Source organism: Tyto alba, unplaced genomic scaffold, assembly GCF_018691265.1.
Source record: "Tyto alba isolate M040663 unplaced genomic scaffold, T.alba_DEE_v4.0 Super-Scaffold_7, whole genome shotgun sequence".
In the NCBI taxonomy this organism is placed as follows: domain Eukaryota; kingdom Metazoa; phylum Chordata; class Aves; order Strigiformes; family Tytonidae; genus Tyto; species Tyto alba.
Window position 1 is genome coordinate 40,525,177 of NW_024881328.1, and position 17,413 is coordinate 40,542,589.

Sequence of the window (17,413 nt, forward strand, 5' to 3'; positions counted from 1 at the left end):
AGTCGGGGCCGTTCGGGTCTGTTTAAGGCCATCGGGTAACGAGAGATCAGTGGTTCTACCGTTACAAATTAATTGGAGACAACGATAAGCTGGTGGTGCTGCTGCTTTCATCGGCAAATAAAGCCGTAAGATGAGCCAGGAAGCACACGGAGGAGCCGCCAGTCCCCGCGCGGGGGAACAGGGGAGCTCGGCGTGCTCTGCCGTGGGTTCTCAGGTGACCTCTAACTTTCATTTCATTCGTCAGCACCACGATTAGTCTTCTCATCTTCCTTAATTAACAGGTGAAATGATGGGAGAAGGATTTGTTTCTTATTGTTTCCGCAAGATGCTAATGCTGGGACTTTGCTCCCAGCCGGGGCTCTCAGCTCCCCCGCGCGCTGTGCATCAGCCGTTCACCGGGAAGGATTTATGGCAGGATGAGCTAAGGGAGGAGGCAGGATTTCAAAGTCGAGGGCGCTCCCCTCTGCAGACTTCCTTCTCTGCCCTCGAGCTTGCCCCCGCCTGCCTTTATTTCTTCTCCAACCTTTTGTGTGCTTGAGCACGAGAATAGCCAGCCTGCTGTTAAAAGGATCTGGCAACTGGCAGCGACACTTATTTGCACGGGGACGGATGCCCGCTCCCCAGAAGAGTCACTGCTGCAGAGATTCCTTTCTCCCCCTCTCCCTCGCTTGTTGATGCACTGGGTCTCTCTGTCGTCCGGGCTCTCTTTCCACACAAGCACTGATTTTTTTCTGGGTTGCAGATGCCAGGGACTGGGCAGGGACAGTCCCGATCCCAGCCAGGGCCTCGAGGCACAGCTGTAACACACAGAGCCATGCGATCAGCTGAGACATCCTTGATCTGTGACTAACTCCCTTCCCTACATGGAAATTTTATCCCATGCCCCGCCGCTTGTAAATCAAGAGAATTATGTTCTTCATTAATTTAAAGTCTGAGCCCTCTAGGTTTAAAAAGAGCCTTGTAGAAATACCAAGTATTTTCCAATCCCTTTATTCCCCGTTGTGATAATAAATCTTGTTCCTTTTCCATCAGAGAACAAATAAACAGGGGAAAAGTCTCCCAAGAGCTGAAGTCTTACTGGGGTCTTAAAAGCAAATAATTTTCTTCACAAGGTAAGAGAAATCTCACTGGCTTCTTCGCAGTGTAAATAACCCGGGTGACAGAGACAGAAGTGATGCCAGACGCGTGCCTCGAGTGTTTCACCCATTCCCCCTCGGGCGCTGTGGTCGGTTTGTGTTTTCATACCAGCGCTACCTTCCTGGTGGAGAAGGACCCACCCCGGGGTGAAGGTGTTTACACTGTGATTATTTGAGCAAGAGCCTGCTGGTTACAGACTCTTTTGACTCCTCGGTGTAGTTATCACCTAAATACACGTCTCCCGAGCTGTCGGGTCAGAAGGAGGACGGTGTCAGCCCCATCCTGGGTCAGTATCCTGGTGATGGGGAGGTTGACCCCAGTGCATCCAGCCCTCCCACGGCCTCTGTTCGCCCTTCCTGCCCCCCCTCTGGGCATCCTCCCTCCAGCACGGTCCAGCAAAGAGCTGCCGAGTCAGTCGAAGATGAAATGAGATTTAAAGCCATTAAATTTGTAAATTAACTGCAGCGCTGCAACGGGGCGACTTGCCTCCCCTCCCTTTAGCTCCATCCGGTTGCAGGGTTCGGTGCCACAAGGCCAGGGCTGTGTAGGACGGGGCTCGGCTTCTGCCACAGGTCGTGCTGAGGGTGACATACGGCTCTGGACATCGCCGTTCCTTCCTACTCACTCAGCCTGGATTTCTTTTCCCCGGATAATGTTTTGAAGCTCATCACAAGAAGTAACGGTAGTGCCAGCACGTGCGTTGGGACCCTGCTTGTCCCACTTGCTCCTGGGGAATTGCCCGGTGGCAAATCTCTAAATCTCTAAAAATCCAAATCTCTAAAATCAAGGCTGCACTGCTTTGCCCAGATCTGAAGGTCCCCTCCTTCACCTTCCTCTGACGGGCAGGGGCAGCATGCAGTGGTGGTGCTGAATTACAAGCAGCAAGCCCCTGACTTGGCTGCGGGCTACAGAATTGCTGCAATTTTAAGGTCTGTGTTCAAAGACCTGGCCAAAGGGGCACCTCCGCTACCAGGGAAAGAGGATTCAGGACTCGCTTCATCTTCGAGAGGCCAAATCTTGCAGCTTCACCTCTACACGGCTGCCAGCAGCAGCGGGCAGAGACGTCCAGCCCAAGGAAAGGAGGGGAACGAGAAAACTATGAGTATCCCCAACTCCTTCAGGTGCCATGCATCATCTCGGCACCTTGAGTTTAGCAGGATGTGGTGAAGTGCTGCCCCTCTCCCCCCGCACCTAGCAGCAACCACGACAAAATTCCCTCATGAGGATGCAGCCGGCCAGAGCGGAGGTTTTCCCTCAAATTCCTCTGGGTAGGTGTGGGAAGGCGACCTGGAGTGTTTCCCGGGTGGGGGATTATCCACAGAGAAGGTGGAGAATTGAACGCCCTGATCAAGGTATTTTGTAATTGCTTTAGTACTCAGAGCCTCTAAAACTGGGAGACCCTCCAAAAGATGCAGCTCGGTGTATCTGGCAGCATTTGAGCTCTGTGGGCAGGATCCTACAGGCAGAGGCTGGAGTAGGAGTGGTGTGACCTGGAGGTGAGTGGGACACTGACTTCATCGCAGAGAGGGAGGGTGGAAGGAGGGGGAATGGCACATCGTTAAGGAAAAGAGAAAACTCCTTATGATTTTTAAAGCCACCCAGGTAGAAAACCAAAGGGCCCAGAGTTGTGGTGGCTGGGCTTAAAATACAGTCACAGAGACAGTAAATGAGAAGGCGTTTTCCATTTGAGAAATAGGTGTAATTAATTAGAAGGTGTTTATGAGTTTTGTAGCTGCAGGAAAATAAGCCACTTATGAGTTCTCCAGCTGAAATTAGGAAAGATTTTTCTGTCAGAAAGTTATTGCTGGGGATGGCGTGAATGTAATTATAGAGCCAGGATTGCTCCGAGAGTGACATTTGTATTCTGGATAAAATGGAGCAGATCTTCCCCACCGGCACCAAAACAAAGTAGGAGGGTGTCCTGGTTTCAGCAGGGAATAGAATTAATTATTTTTTTTTCCCATTCTTTCTTAGTAGCTAGAATAGTGCTGTGTTTTGGGTTCGGTATGGGATTTGATATGAGAAGAATGTTGATAATGCACTAGTGGTTTTAGTTGTTGCTAAGAAATCAAGGACTTTTCAACTTCCCATGCCCTGCTCGTGCTCAGGTGCACAAGAAGCTGGGGGGAGGGGGGGGGAGCACAGCCAAAACAACGGACCCAAACTGGCCAGTGGGTTATTCCGTATCATCTCACGTCATGCTCAGTGTACAGATAAGGGCGGAGGGGGAAGCTCGCTCCGGCTCCCAGGATTGTGGTTTCAGGATTCTCTCTTCCCTGAGATCGCTAGCCGGGAATGGGCTGGTCATCGGTCAGTGCGTGGTGAGCAGTCGCATTGCAAGTTACTCGTTTCTATTTTCTATTATTTTCATCATTATTAATTTCTTTTATTTCAATTATTAAATTGCTTTTATCTCAACCTACCAGTCTCCTTACACTGACCCCTCCAACGCTCTCCCCCGTTCCCCGGGGGTGAGCGAGTGGCTGCCGGGTGTTTGGCTGCCGGCCAGGTTTAAACCATGACAGAGGGGAAAGGAAATCTTCAGAAATACCAAAGCATCTGGCTAAGATGCTGTCAGATGTTTTGGTTTCACGAGGCAGTGCTGTTTCCCTTGGATGTCAAGTCATTACACCGAGAAAAAGAATTCAGTATAGTATTTACTGATGTGCAATGAAATGAACCACGATAGTAGAAACAAAATGGCTCTTTCCATATCAAGATGAGACATTTCAGCACTGCAAAGTTGTTGGTGAAAAACACCAACAAGTGACTCGGGAAGACTGACGGGAGTCTCATTTGGGCTCTTTTTTTTTGGAGGTCTATTCATTCAGAACCCCGCTATATAATTTAAATCCACAAGGCCTGTAAGTTTGGGGAACAGGTTGAGAAGACCCCAGGGTGCTCTGGTATTCCTTAAAGCCTGTGGCAGGGATGATGGACACTAATTTTCTGTGACTGGAGTATAACTCACATTTGGGCTAAGGCTCAGCGATCCAAAGGTCAAGGAGACCAATTTATTGCTGCACGGTGCAGGGCCGTGGGAGATTAGCTGTCACTTGGGGAATATAAATAGGTCTAGAGTTGGGGTAGGGAGAGAAAGGCAAGTGAATCCAGCGTGCCAAAGGCTGGGGGAGCTTAGAAAAGGACTAGTCCCATTTGCAGCCCCTGCCTGGCTCACGTTGTGTTTTACTGGAGGCGTTTGGTCTCAGCTGTAGCCAGAGGATAACCGGTTAAATACCATCCGTAGGTCGCCCATGAGAGCAGCCCGTGCTATGGGGACCTCAGAGTTTGGAAGAGGGCAGGTGACCGAAGCCCGGGACATCATCCCTTCCCGTATGCAGTCACGCTCTCAGCAAAGCACACGCAAAATTCAGGCATCTAAACCCCGAAGAGGCCAGACTCTTGCCACACTACGCGTTACGAAAAGCCTTTAGTGCCTGTGCTGTATTTTCCCCCCTGTGCAGAGACGCACCCCCAGGGCCAAATTAAGCAGCAGGTGACCCGAATGAAATACGCGGGACACAAGCTCAGTAACTCCAACCCACACTTTGATTCAGCAAACTGCTTCAAGGTGGCCTCCCTCGTCAGCCCCTGGATAGGCTCCACGGATTTCTCTTCAAATTAGGAGGGGCTTAAAGGCTGTGCTAATTAGCAGAGGTCTCTTCAAATTAGGAGGGGCTTAAAGGCTGTGCTAATTAGCAGAGGTCCACAAGCCCCGTGAAAGATACAAACCGAAGTGAATTTGCGTCAGGTGAACCTCGGCCCGCTGCCTTCAGCTCTATGTAATTAGCATTAATTAATCCAGTGTGCAAAGGGGTAAAATCCTGTCCCAAATTGGGGTGGGGAGGGGGAGAAAGGCTTTGCCTAGTCCTTAAGTACCAGTGCTCTGTGCTCTTAAAGTTGGTGCTGTTTTTTTTTTTTTCTTCTTCTTCTCTTTCTGCAGGCTAACAGGAGGGGGTTTCAGCACAGCCAGACCCCTCTGAGTGTGGGTTTGGGTGCCTGAAGCGTTTGAATCCCGTTCCCCTGCTACTTCGCCGCAACCTCCTGGCTTTCACTCTGGGGGTGTGCGGGGCTGCCAAGAGACACCCCCCCCCCCAGGTTCTTGGGCACTGCGAAAGCTGTCTTTAATTAACAGCCACCGAAGCTGCGTGAAAGGTGAAGGCTGAGCTCTCTGGCTCCAGGATCTCGGGGGGTTGGGGGCCCTGGAAGCCGCCCGCCCTTTTGCGGAGGGTGTGTGTGTGTGGGGGTGTGTGGGTGTGGGTGTGTGTGGGGGTGTGTGTGGGGGTGTGGGGGTGTGTGTTTGCGGGGGGAGTAGCCGGGGCGGGCCGGGGGCGGTGCCTCCCCGCCCGCTTTGTCCCGGAGCTCCCAAGGGGGAGGTGCTGGGAGCTGCCGGCGGCGGGAGCAGCAGGCGGTAAGAGGAGGGGTGCAAGCGGGGGTGGGGGGAGAAGGCTTCTCCGAGCACATGGCAAGCGCCTGGGGGGGGAATCCCCTCCAAAAAAAGGGCTTTGGCGCGGCTGCCGCTCCCCGGCTGGGAGTATCCAGCCCTGAGCTGGCTGAGCTACGCAGCTGCTCAGCCTCTCTCCTTGCGTCACGAGCTGCAATAACCGTTTCTTGCCTGACGTGGGAGATCAGCTCGAGAAACTCACTGTCGTTGCGTCCCCTCGTTCCGTCGGCGGGGCGAGGCGCCGCGGTTGCCCACCCCCAAAAAAAAAAAAAAAAGAAAAGCAGGAGGGAGTCCTCCTGGCAGGCTCTTGGGGTCCTGGTGTCACGGCCACCGAGCCCGCGCTGGGTCGGTGCCTGCTCGGCCAACCGAGGGAAACGGGACACGGCGCGATGGGCGAGCGGCGGCCGGTGGGCGCAGGGACCGGCTGGTTGACAGCGAATGGAGGGGTTCAGCTGCCGGGTAAGTGGGGGGGGGGCTGCTGGGGGCTGTAGCTGTGACAGCGGCTTTGGGTGGCCTGAGGGGCCCCGCGGTGAGGCCGGGCTCGCCTCCGCCTGTGGTTCTGCGTGACGGGTTTAATGAGGCTCTGGATTGAAAAGAGACTTTGGAGCGTTTCCGGGGCACGAAGGGACCAAAAAAAAAAAAAAAAAAAAAGGTTCAGAAAACATTGCGACTGTGTTGTTACTACTAAAACAGATTTCCTTAAAAAAACCACAACCAAACAAACTCTTCTGCTGTTTGTTTCACTGATGCTCTGCTCAGTCCCCCCCCCCCCAAATTCGCAGATACTCCTGCTGTAATGGTGATTTATTTCAGAAGACGCCCAGGTGGGTGGGGAAAGCAAAAGGAGAAGAAGGGTTTAAAAAGCCTAGAAAGCTTCTCCTCCTCAGAGGCTGCTGGTGTGCTTCCGCGATTAGCTTACACCCGTGGGAGGGATACTTGGAGAGCGGGTTCACGCTCCCTGGGCGGAGCCTCGCGGGCCCCGCCGGGAACCGGGGGCTCTCAGTGCCGGCGGTGTCAGGCTGAGGAGGCCGGAGGAGTTGCAGCCCCCGGGGCCAAACCCGGCTCGCTGCCCCCGCCCAGGTGCCAGGTCGCCCAAGCATGGCCACCCAGATGTTCGAGGGGCGAGGGCACGCGGCTGTCTACCAGAAATACAGGTTTGCGCCGGGCGAAGAGCTGCAGCGCACCATCCTCGCCTACCTGCAGGAAAAGGTGAGCGGGGTGTGGGCAGGCTGTCTGGAAAAAAGACAAAGTATTTGTGGGCAGTAGTATTTACCCTGCTGGGAGCGTTACCTTGCTTGGTGCTCCGGGGGAGAATAAATCGATAGGGCTCAGGGAAGGCGTGGGCACAGAAGAACATTTAGGTGGGTTGTGCCACGCTGAGGCTGTTCCTCCGTGGATGCTGGGGGGGGGAGGAGTGGGGTAAAAGCACAGAAATTGGGCGGCCGTCCGCCCGCTGAGACGCATCCACTCCTCCTTGCAGAGGGCAAACCCGGCGGAGCTGGTGGTAGATGTCGGCTGCGGGTCTGGGCAAGGCACCCGCTTCCTGGCGGAGCACTTCAGGAAGGTGGTGGGAACGGACATCAGCGAAGCCCAGATCCAGGAGGCCAGGGACACCCCCTCCCTGCCCAACGTCTCCTACCTGTGAGTGTCGGGGCAGCAGAGCTCAGCCGAAAGCAAAACTCGGCTCCTCACGCAGAGGCGGCGTTTTGTGAGCGTGACCATCGCAAGAACCAGCGGGCGCCAAAGTAAATCCCGTTTGCTGGGATTCTTGGTGTGAACGGGCGTTGTGCTAGGCTTACAGTAGCCGTGGTCTTGCATCCCAAATGATCATCGTTGACTCTAAAAAAAAAAAAAAAAAATATTTGCACTGACTTCATGTCCTCCTTCCTAACTTCCATATTACACACTACCTGTTCTCCTTCTCCCGCTCCAGTGTGTGCCCTGCGGAGGAGCTGCCCTTCGAGGGTGCCTCGGTGGACCTCCTGACTTCATTTACGGCCGCACACTGGTTTGATATCGAGAAGTTCATGAGAGAAGCCAACCGGGTGGTTAAGCCGGGCGGTTGCGTGGTCATCAGCACCTACACCGTGGACATGAGCCTGCGCTACGGGAGCTGCTCTGAAAAGCTGACCGAAGTCTTCAGAGAGGTGGAGGGGTGAAATTTCAACCTCGGGGCTTCCCCCTCCTGGGGTGGGCAGGGGGAAATGCGTGGCACTTAAATGCAGAGAGGAGGGCAATGGGCTTGGGGAGGGGTATGACTAGAGGACTCCCACTGCAGGATGGGGCATGGGGATGGGTAAATACGGGGACGAAGCCGAGATGGGGCCTAGTGGTTCCCACCCAGTGCCGGGGCTTGGCTGGCTGAGGAGAAAAGGGACGTTAGGGGTAATAGGGCAGACTGTGGTGTGGCTGCGGAGCAGATTTGGGGGGCTGGTACCGTCAAAAAGACTTCTCCCGCTGCCCTGACTGCAGTGAAAAGAATGGAAAGTAGAAACTGGAAAGAGGCTTTTTTAGTGATGTTTCTTGACAAAGAGTGTTTTAACAACTCAATAAAAGGAGACTTTCCACTGTAAGAGCAGTGTAGGGAGGAGGACAGGACCCTTATCTCTGTAATAAAATAGGATCCTTAAGTTCCTGACACTAAGCAAGATTTTGGTGTATTTTAATGCAGGGAGTATTTTTTTTTTTAAAGCACATGTATGAATGCATCAGATCTAGGGCCAAGCAAACCTGAATTAAATTGAAACCGAGAGCTTCAGGTGGTTTTGTGTTTGTTTTTTAATACACTGTCTTTACAGACCTGGGACCTGCTTTTAAAATACTCGCATAATAGACTAAAACTTGTCTTGGAAGACTACAAAGAGATCTTTGAGGCCTTGCCGTTTCCAGACAAAAAGAGGTGAGCAGGAACCCCTCGACACGCCACCAGGAGTGGCTAGAGGTGGTAAATACCTTTGCATCGTGGCAGAGCTGTGTGGTTGCATTTCCCACTCCCCCTGGATTTAATGCAGCTCTAGGCTGGGCCAGCAACTGTGGTCTGAGGGCTGTAAGGACCCTTCCTGCTCAAGGCAGGATTGGGTTAGATTTTTTTTTTTTTTCACCTGGTGGTTTATGATAATTTTGAGGCTTCTGGGCAGATCACTTAATGGATGAAGGGGGGAAAAATGGAGTGAGAGAAAGAACCTGCCCCAGAGCTCCAGGGAGCCTGCGCCTGCCTGCCTCCCCACCAAGGCACGGGGCAGGGGCTGGCTCCGCAGGCAAAAAGCACGTGGTGGTGGTGTCAAAGAGGTGTTGGTGTCCCGCTGCTGGAGAGGAAGGGGCTCTGCAGAGGAGGCCTGTAGCGCAAGGGCTGGTCAACTCACAGACTCCGTTAGGTGGTCCCTGGGACCATCTCCGCTTCTCCAGTAGCGCATCAGTTAGAGCTCCCGACCCACCGAATGCCACTGTCAGATGTTGTTTCCATCTGTTGGACCTTTGGTGTCAGGTATTTTGTTCACCACCACCTCAATCTGTTGTCTTTGTTCTGCTGCCTTTGAAATTTAACTTGCCAATGCTCCTTTCCTCCCTGTCTCCCTTCTAGAATCACTGATATCTTTGACAAAATTCCCATGACGATTGCTGGTGTGATTGGTTACTTGGAGTCTGCCTCTCCGTATCAAGCCTTTTTGAAGAATGACCCCAAAGCTGCAAAATCCCTTCTCGAAGAGACTGAAAAGAGGTGAGAAAACCACTTGTGGAAACAAGCGGGACACAGAGGACCTGTGTCACGAAGAGCGAGCTTGCGGAGACCCCTTCAAAGCTGGAAGTGAGCTGTGCAGTGCCGCGCTCCCTCCGTCCCCCAGGTGTGGATGGATGCAGATCCTCAGCTGCTCACAGCATGATTGACCTCAGTTTGAGTCAGTCGACTTAAACTTCAAGTCCGTGTAGCTGTATGGTGTTCTTGTATCCATCCAAGTCTTATGTCAGATGTACCTTGAGTTTCTTTGCCTTGCTCTTGATTAGCCCAGGGCAGGAAAAATATTGACAGTTGCATCTTAAACAATCTATTTTGGCCCAAAACAAGGGCCTGCTGCAAAGCTGGGAAGGGAGGGCATCCCTGTGCCTGCTAATCTACTCACTGACCAAAACAACCCTTGCGTGGGGGTGTTGGAAGCATCAAGACCTCTGTGCTTTGGGTGGAAGAGACCTGTCTCTGGTGGTTGATGTTGCCCCACGTCAGGTGGGAGCTGGCTGGGCAGAGCGAGACCCTTCTTCTGCTTCTTGTTTCAGGATGTTGGAGACGATGGGAGTTTCTTCTCGGGAAACCCCGGTGGAGTTCTGGGTGAGGCACGTCTGTGTGCTGGGGTGCAAGGGACAGTGAGGAAACCCTTCCCCTGACCTGGTGTTGGAAGGGAAGGGAAAAGTGGGTTGCCTTCTAATACCCTGCTTGTAACCACTCTCATTTCTTGGGGAGATTGATGCTTATTTCAGTAATTAAAATTTTGATTTATGGAAAGCAGACAGGAGTTTATGCCTGCTCTCCGGGTTCCCATCCACCCTCTCAGCACTGGAAGGGTCCAGTTTCAGACTGGTGGCGGTTGGATTGCACGTGGGGATGAGAAGCGCAATAACAACTGAGAAATCTGCTGCATTTCTTACACTATCATCATTTTAAAAGCTGAAAAAAAAAAAAAAAGTTTCTTGTGGTTCCTCTTTTCAAGACAGGCTGCAGAGCACCTGCTGGGGTGGCAATAACTGCACTTCATGGGCACTGCTTACCGAGGCCCCGAGCGGCCTTCTGTTTCACGAGGTGGGTGGGTTTTGGGTAGAAAAGGCCATTTTCCCCTTTCCCTGCCCAGGCTCAGCTAGGAGCTGTGTACTGTCTTCGAAGGCCAAGCTGGGAAGGGGCTATTCTCGCCCACTCCATCACCCCATCCCCAGTGCAGCAAAGTCTCTCAGCAGCTTCTCCACCCCCGGCTCGCCCGGTGCTGCGCCAGCGCTGCTGCTCCGGCCCTCACCCTCAGCTCAGCTCGGGAGTCTTTTCAGAGCAGGTTTGTGTTCCCCTCGGCCCCAGCCCGCTATCGCACACCCACGCTGCAAAAGGAAGATTAGAGGCTGCGTTTTGGGGAGGGGCGGATGGAGGCAGTGGGGCTGAAAGCTGACCACAGCCCAGCACGGGTCTCCTCCTGTTTGCTTTCCACATATTTTAAGTCCAGGCACAGCCTCTGTGGGGACCTTTCTCTTTCCTGTAATTCCTGCCCTTGGCAAGAAGGCTACCCTGATGCCACGGGGAGGGCTGTGGCCTCACCCTCTTATGTTAAGGAGTTATTAAGAAAGGCAGAAGTGATTCTTCTGCTGCCTTCCCCAGAGAGAGAGCATCTGGAGGGAGGCTTATAGGGGCTGGAGCTGTAGGGCTCCAGGGGGGTGGCCCTGCCATGGGTGCAGAACCTGAGCCCCCTTAACCCTGGGCACATCTCCACTGGGGCCACCGAGTGCCGGCGCAGCTTGCCTGGGGTGGGGAGCAAAGGCTTTGACCCCTGCTCGGAGGCTCCCAGGTGGGTGGTGGGATCCCAGGAGGACAGCAACGTGGAGGAAAGCCCACTGGTGCTGTGGGGCTGGTCTGTCTGTGGCACCACGTGGGAGAAGACCTCGCCAAGCAGCGCTGTTGGATCAAGCCCTGCTGCTGGTCACCGGCGAAGAGGCTGCCCTGGGGGTGCAGGTTGCATTTGGGTGAGGAGCGGCCGTAACCCCTCCCTCGCCGGGTGAGGATGAGGCTGGTGGCTTGTCATCTCCTCAAGGAGCACTAGAGGTCTCTCCCTGGCTGGGACTGCACCGGGCAACACGGCTACGCGGAGGCGGGTGGCCTGTACGGCTGCCTTGGCTGGGGCTGGCAGGGCTTGTCCTTTTGAGCACCCTGTGTCCCTACAGCGAAGGCTCTGGGGAAAAAAGTGCTTGTTTGGGTTTGTGTTTTGTTTTGTTTTGTGTTTTTTTTCCCTCCTCACTTTAAATTTAAAACACCTTGTTTCAATCCGCTCAATAATTAACAGCCCTTCCTTCCCTGGCGTTGGCGGGATGGTGAGCGCATCGGTCGTGACGTAACACCAGGGATTGCATCACCAACGCGCTTGTCACGGGCCAGCGTGGTGGCTGCTGCAGCTTGTGTGTGCCGGGGGGCGGTGAAGGGGTTTTGGGGTGCGTAGCGGGGCTGGCAGTGCTTCGGTGGCACTGACACCCCGGGCCGCTGGGGACAGGTTTGGTGATGGCTTCCAAGCAGAGGCCACCTGGTGTCCCCCGCCCCGGCACACCTGAGCTGCGGGCAGGGCTCCTGCACACCACCCAGGGTTTTTATTTTTAAAGGTGGCTTTTTTGGGGTGCTGCTTTGGTTCTTTCGATCTTCTCAGACCAGCGACTTTAGCCGGAGGCAGTTCCTCTCGGATGAGCCCGCCAGCTCCAAAAGGGGTCAGAAAGGAGAGATATGGGCTTGTCCTTACCCACTCCAGCAGCATGGCTTGTGGCCAAGGCTTTTCCACACTTGTGCGATGCGGCAACCACTGAGTCACGGGGTGATTGCCTCACTCGGTGCTGATGCCAGCAGCCCTGCCTGTTTTCACTTTCCTTCCCATGCCCGGGACCCCCCATGCACCCAGGATTTCTTGCTGAGAGCAAGCTGAAATGGCTCCAGCCCCCTGGGCTGCGTGAATCCAAGGAGGGGGCTCCGTTGTCGCCACCTGCGCTGCTCTCCCGGCACTCAGGGCCGGGACCCACCGGGGCTGGAGCAATGACTGTGCCAGGTCCCCGGTGCTCTGCAGACCCCACCGGACACGGCGCCGTGTCCCCAGCCCGTGCTGGCTTTGGGGGACTCTCGGCAGTCGTGGCAGGAGCCAGCGTTGTGGTGGTTTGGAGGAGCTGTGCCGAACGCAGCCAGGCGTTGCTGGGGACCGGGGTGTGGTGGAGCGCGGTGTCGCCACAGGATATTTGCCGCTGTGCCGATGCCCAGGGTGGCAAGGCCACATCCCGTCAGGGAGAATTCCTCGCCGCTGCTCCGCCAGGCACGCCTGGGTTTGGCTGCAGCTGGTGGCGAGTGAGGCACCCAGGAGATCTTCAGCCCTTCATCACAGCAGTTCTGCGTGCTGGGGGGCTGTGCTCATGGTCCTGGCTTCCCTGCTCAGCTTTTGCTTTTCCTTTGGTGCCTCCGGATCTCCTTTCGCCCGCACGAAGAGATCAGGTTTCCCTTTGCTTCCTCAACCACAAGTGACACCCAGGAAATAAAAGCCACAGCGGCGGGGAAGAAGAACCAAGGCAGCTGGCTCCCACAGGCGTGTGATGCGGCTCCGGGACCTGGCGGGTCAGCCGGCAGTGTCCCAGCGCTGCCCTCAGCGGGGGCCTGGGGCAGCGGTCTGTGGTGGATCGCTGAATGTTCCAAGTCAATCTTCCAGCCCTGCTCTGGGCCCGTGGGGCTGCAGACACCCCAGCACAGCAGGCACTGGACAGCACCATCGCGACGCTGGATGTCACTGGGTGCTAAGGACCTTGCTCCGGCCCCGCTGGCGGCTGCCGGGGATCCCAACCTGGGTGCCAGAACACCCCAGTCTGTCTCGTTCTTCAGCCCAGAGGAGGAATCGCCCTGTGGTGCTTGTCCTGTGAGCTGGCTGGGCTCCACCATGTGGGACCTTGAGCCACCGTTGCTCTCCAGCCCCTTCACTGCGACCCGAAGTGTTTCAGCCAGGGCTGGGACACCCGCTCCCTCCTCTCCCTCAGCGGGGGCCACGTTTGTTTTTACACCCATCAGCTTTTTTTGCTAAGGTGCTGTCTATTCTGGCTGAGCTGTGCCTCACTCTGGTGTTATACGCAGGTAGTTCTGCTGGTTTGGGCTTTTACTTCGTAGTTGTATCGAATGTGAACAAGTTGCATTGAATAAAAAATTACTCGCTATATTTAATGCTTGATTACTGCATGAAACCAAAAGCACAGAGGGGACGACTTCACGTGGCAGGAGGTTACCTCGAGGGAAGGAGAGATTTTGCTGAATGGGAGCACAGTTCCAGCTGTCAGCGGCGAGATGTCAATACATGATATTTGTGTTTCCAGGCTAAACAGGGAAGAAACCCCAGCCAGCTCCAGCGGCTGGTGGGGGTGGCAGCTCCGCTCACCTCTGGCAGCCTCCCTGCACAACCCGACATCCCACCCAGAAAACGCTAGGTGGAAGTGCTCCTGCTTTTGTGGGGAGCCTGGTCCCTCAGGGCAATACACACATATGGCTCTTTTAACCCTTCCCTGCCACGGCTGTTGTGCTACGCTTCCTGTGGGGGAAACCGAGGCATGAACCGCTGCTGCCTCTCAGGAAGCACCGAAATCCTCCCGGCCGCCCTGAGCCCTCTTGTCCCCGGGGGGCTGTGTGCGGGGGGGAGGGGGCTCCCACAGAATTTAGTGCAGTGCCGGGCTGGGTCATGCCCAGGCTTCCCCGCACTTCCCAGCGCCTCTGCGCCGCTCGACGCGACTGCAGCTTCTCCCCATTCAGCTCCCTCGGAGGGGGGTGCACGCCGACAGCACCCCGAGCACCCCCCCCTCCCCGCATCCCTGGGGTGCTGGGTGCCCCGCCGAGGCAGGCAGCAGGAGGCGGGCGCTGCCCACACCTGCCGAACCTGCGGCTGCGGGATTCCCTCTGCCATCGCTTTCGCTTTCCTGTTTCCAGAGCCGCCAGGCCACGGATTTTCCTGCTAATCTGAAAGCGCAATCAGGCCGGGCAGGCAGCATAAAAAGCCAGGGAGAAGATGGGGAACAAGGCAGCCACAGCGAAGGAGGCGAAGCAGCTCCTCGGGACCGGCCACCAGCCCAGCAGCCCTGCAGCCGAGCGAGCCACCTGTGGCAACACCGTCGGGCATCTCTACATCGGGGATTTAGCAGCCCAGAGCACTCTGCCTCGTCCTCTCTGGCTTCTTGCACCGCAGCCCCCTTCGCCCCATCGTAACCCGCTCAGCATCAGGCTCCCGTCAGCAAAATGCTGCACCTCATCCTCACCCTGCTGCTGGCGCTGGGGGCCAGCCTCGGCGATGCCTTCCCCCGAACGTCCTGAAGAAGAGCTGCAGCCTCTCCAAGTACCAGTTCCTCGTGCCCCACGAGCTGAAGGCTGTGCAGAAGATGAAGGAGCAGTTTGTGAGTATCGCGGGCAGCAGGGGCGGGGGGGGCTGTGGGCTGGCAAGGCAGAGGGGATGCCAAATTCGAGACCCTGAGTGAGAAGGTGGATGTTTTCTGCAGCGGTCTGAGGACGAGGAGGATGTCTTCCAAGGGAGTTTGGGGACAAGAAGGATGCTGGGCCAAATTTCGTCCCGGTTTCAAACCCCTCTAGGCTGACGACGGTTGCACCACATCACCAAAAGCCAAGGTGACCGTTTTTTCCAATCTCTCTCTTGGTTTTTGCCTGCAGGAGGACATCATGCTGCTGTCGGACCGCAAATGCAACACCAGGCTCTTCCATCGGAAATGGAACACAGGCGAGCTGTCGGTAAGAGCAAAGCGATGCTGTAAAAAGGGGGTACGCCCCCCCCCCCTCCAGCCAGGACCTCCTGCCAGCTGGTCCCACCTCCAACCGCACCCCCGGGCAGGACTTGGAGACCCCCCCTGTCCCCCAGCCCCAGCCCAGCCCTGGCGCTCTGGGTCCCTAACGGGGATGCTCCCACCTGCAGGTGCCCGACCGGGTGATGCTGGTGGAAGCCGAGCTGGACCTCGCCACCACCATGCTGGGGCTCCCCGCTGCCCCCACGTTTGCCGAGACGCGCCTGCGGCCCCTGGCCTTCCTCGCCCAAGCCCGGGAGGACCTGCGAGGCTGCGTATGTGATTCCCCCCCCCCCAAAAAAAAACCCTTCCTTGGCTCCGTGCAGGAGCGGCAGCGCCACGGGGCATTGCCAGGCCTCACCCGGCCGCTTCCCTTGCAGGTGGCCAGGGAGGCTCCTTCGCATCAGCCCTCAGGGAAACTGAGGCACTGGCTGCAGAAGCTGCAGACGGCCAAGGAAAGGGTAAGTCCGGCCAGCGAGGGGCTTTCGGGGTGTTCACCTGCTGCTCCCCATCTGCAACGCTAACCTCCCCCGCCACCGCAGGAGAGCGACGGCTGCCTGGAGGCCTCCACCATCCTCCACCTCTTCCAAGTGCTGAACGACCTGCGGTGCGCGGCCCCTGCGGGAGCACTGCACCTAGCCCCAGCACCGCCGCGTGCTCCTCGGCCCTGAAGGATGCCCCCAGGACTGGGGAAAAAACAATTTTATATTGCCTCGCCGGACTGTATTTCCTATTTAAGTGTTTTTCTTATTTATGTGAGCTCAGGGAGCAAGTGCTTTTTTACAGTCTTTTAAATTATTGTGTATTTATTAGGTATCTTTGTTTTGCTGGTCTTCAAAACACTGACTGTTTTTAAGGAAAACTGGTTTTGTACTTGCTATTTATTACAAAATATGTGATATAAATTATATAAATTTATATATATGTATAAAATATTTTTTTACATGTTATTTAATATGAAAAATAAAATAGATACCATAAACGGACAAGCGGCTAGCACATGTTTTTACTGTGCTTTGCTACATCACCCCTATGGAAAAGCGAGTTACTGGGTGGGGTGAGGGAGGACGTCAAGGTCATTTTTGAGCATTTGCAAATTAGCAGAACTTTGGCACTCGTGTTCCTCTCCAACTGTCTGGGGGTGCACCCTGACCACCCTCCGGGGGTTTGCCTCTGGGGACAGATGGATGCTGTTGTAGCCGGGGCTGTCCCTGCCCACTCGGGGCCGGTATTTCCAAGAGGGATGCGCGTGTTGGGTGGTGCAAGGCAGGGCACGAAGCTGGAGGAGCCCAGAGCCTAACACGATGCTCGCAACCCCGCACGGGGCAGGCAGGCCTCCGGATCCAGCCATCCCGGGAGCTCTCAGAAGGTCCCTGAATGATTTAACCACCAAACCGGAGGTGAGGATGCGCGAGGAGCCGAGGAGGGCAGGCACCCAGCAGGGAAGACAAGGGGAAGGACCCGTGAGAGGACCCAAACCTTGTTCAATCTCCATTTTCTCAGGTTCTTTGGAGGCAGGTCACCAGGGGCGGGGCAGCCAGCAACGGTGGCCATGCGTGTGTGTGTGTGATGGCCACACTCGGTGCGAGCGATCACCCAAACCTGGGGACCACCGCAAGGCCCGGGGACCCGAAAGGTGCAGGTTTGGGTGGCAAGAAGGAGAGGAGCGCGGGGGAGCTGACGGGGCCGTGGTGATTTCATGGTTGCTGCTTTCCCCAGGTTGCAGGGTCAGGGACGGAGCTGCCAGCGGCCTCCCGCAAAGGGACATGAGCCACCAACGCCGGCCATGAAGAGTGTCCCCGGCACTGCCTGCTCATCCTGCTCAGGCTTTGCAAGGATGCTGTCAAAATGAAACCTTGGTGGTGACGGAGAGGGAAGAAAAGCTTTATTTTCCCTTCTGTTTCACAGACACCCGCACAATTGGGCTGTATCAACTTCGAGGGGGGAGGAAAGCACACCCCGAGGGGAGAGGGAAGCCCATCCTGCTGCAGGCATGGGAACGCACTTCGCCCTGAAACCAGAAACCCTGGGCAAGAGGCATTTCCATGATACACGGAGCGGCTTCCCTGGGACAGGGAGAAACTAGAGGCTGGACACCAGGCGAATCGGGGAGCTTTAATAGAGTTTATCATCTGGCCATGCCCCAGGTGCTACCCATCTGCTGCCACCTCATGTCCGGAGTGACACCCAAGGCAACGAAAAGCCGCCCACGAGGGAAATGCCGTGGGGTCAGCGAGAGGGATGGGCAGGCAAAGCCCCACGGCATGTCTGGTACAGCACATCGACTCCTGGTTTGGGATA

The 17,413-nt window shown here is 55.7% G+C and overlaps 2 protein-coding genes across 3 annotated transcripts; both read left to right on the forward strand.

Annotated features, from left to right (window-relative positions):
- Positions 1-5,444: 5,444 nt before the first annotated feature.
- LOC104358456 (putative methyltransferase DDB_G0268948) lies at positions 5,445-10,079 on the forward strand. Of its 2 annotated transcripts, none has more exons than XM_033010729.2 (7): positions 5,445-5,548; positions 6,662-6,790; positions 7,062-7,222; positions 7,515-7,728; positions 8,380-8,480; positions 9,162-9,299; positions 9,851-10,079. In XM_033010729.2, exons 2-7 carry the CDS (start codon positions 6,680-6,682, stop codon positions 9,939-9,941), a joined length of 816 nt encoding a protein of 271 aa, XP_032866620.1. In that variant the 5' UTR covers positions 5,445-5,548; positions 6,662-6,679; the 3' UTR covers positions 9,942-10,079. The 2 variants fall into 2 exon arrangements, with proteins under 2 accessions (XP_032866620.1, XP_032866618.1); XM_033010727.2 differs by lacking the exon at positions 5,445-5,548 and adding an exon at positions 5,569-6,040.
- A 1,553-nt stretch (positions 10,080-11,632) lies between these two features.
- Positions 11,633-15,751, forward strand: LOC116965807 (interferon lambda-3-like). The gene is given in 7 exon segments (XM_033010731.2): positions 11,633-11,655; positions 14,509-14,713; positions 14,985-15,062; positions 15,244-15,387; positions 15,493-15,573; positions 15,655-15,732; positions 15,734-15,751. Coding segments are annotated over 7 exon segments (627 nt in total).
- Positions 15,752-17,413: the final 1,662 nt, after the last annotated feature.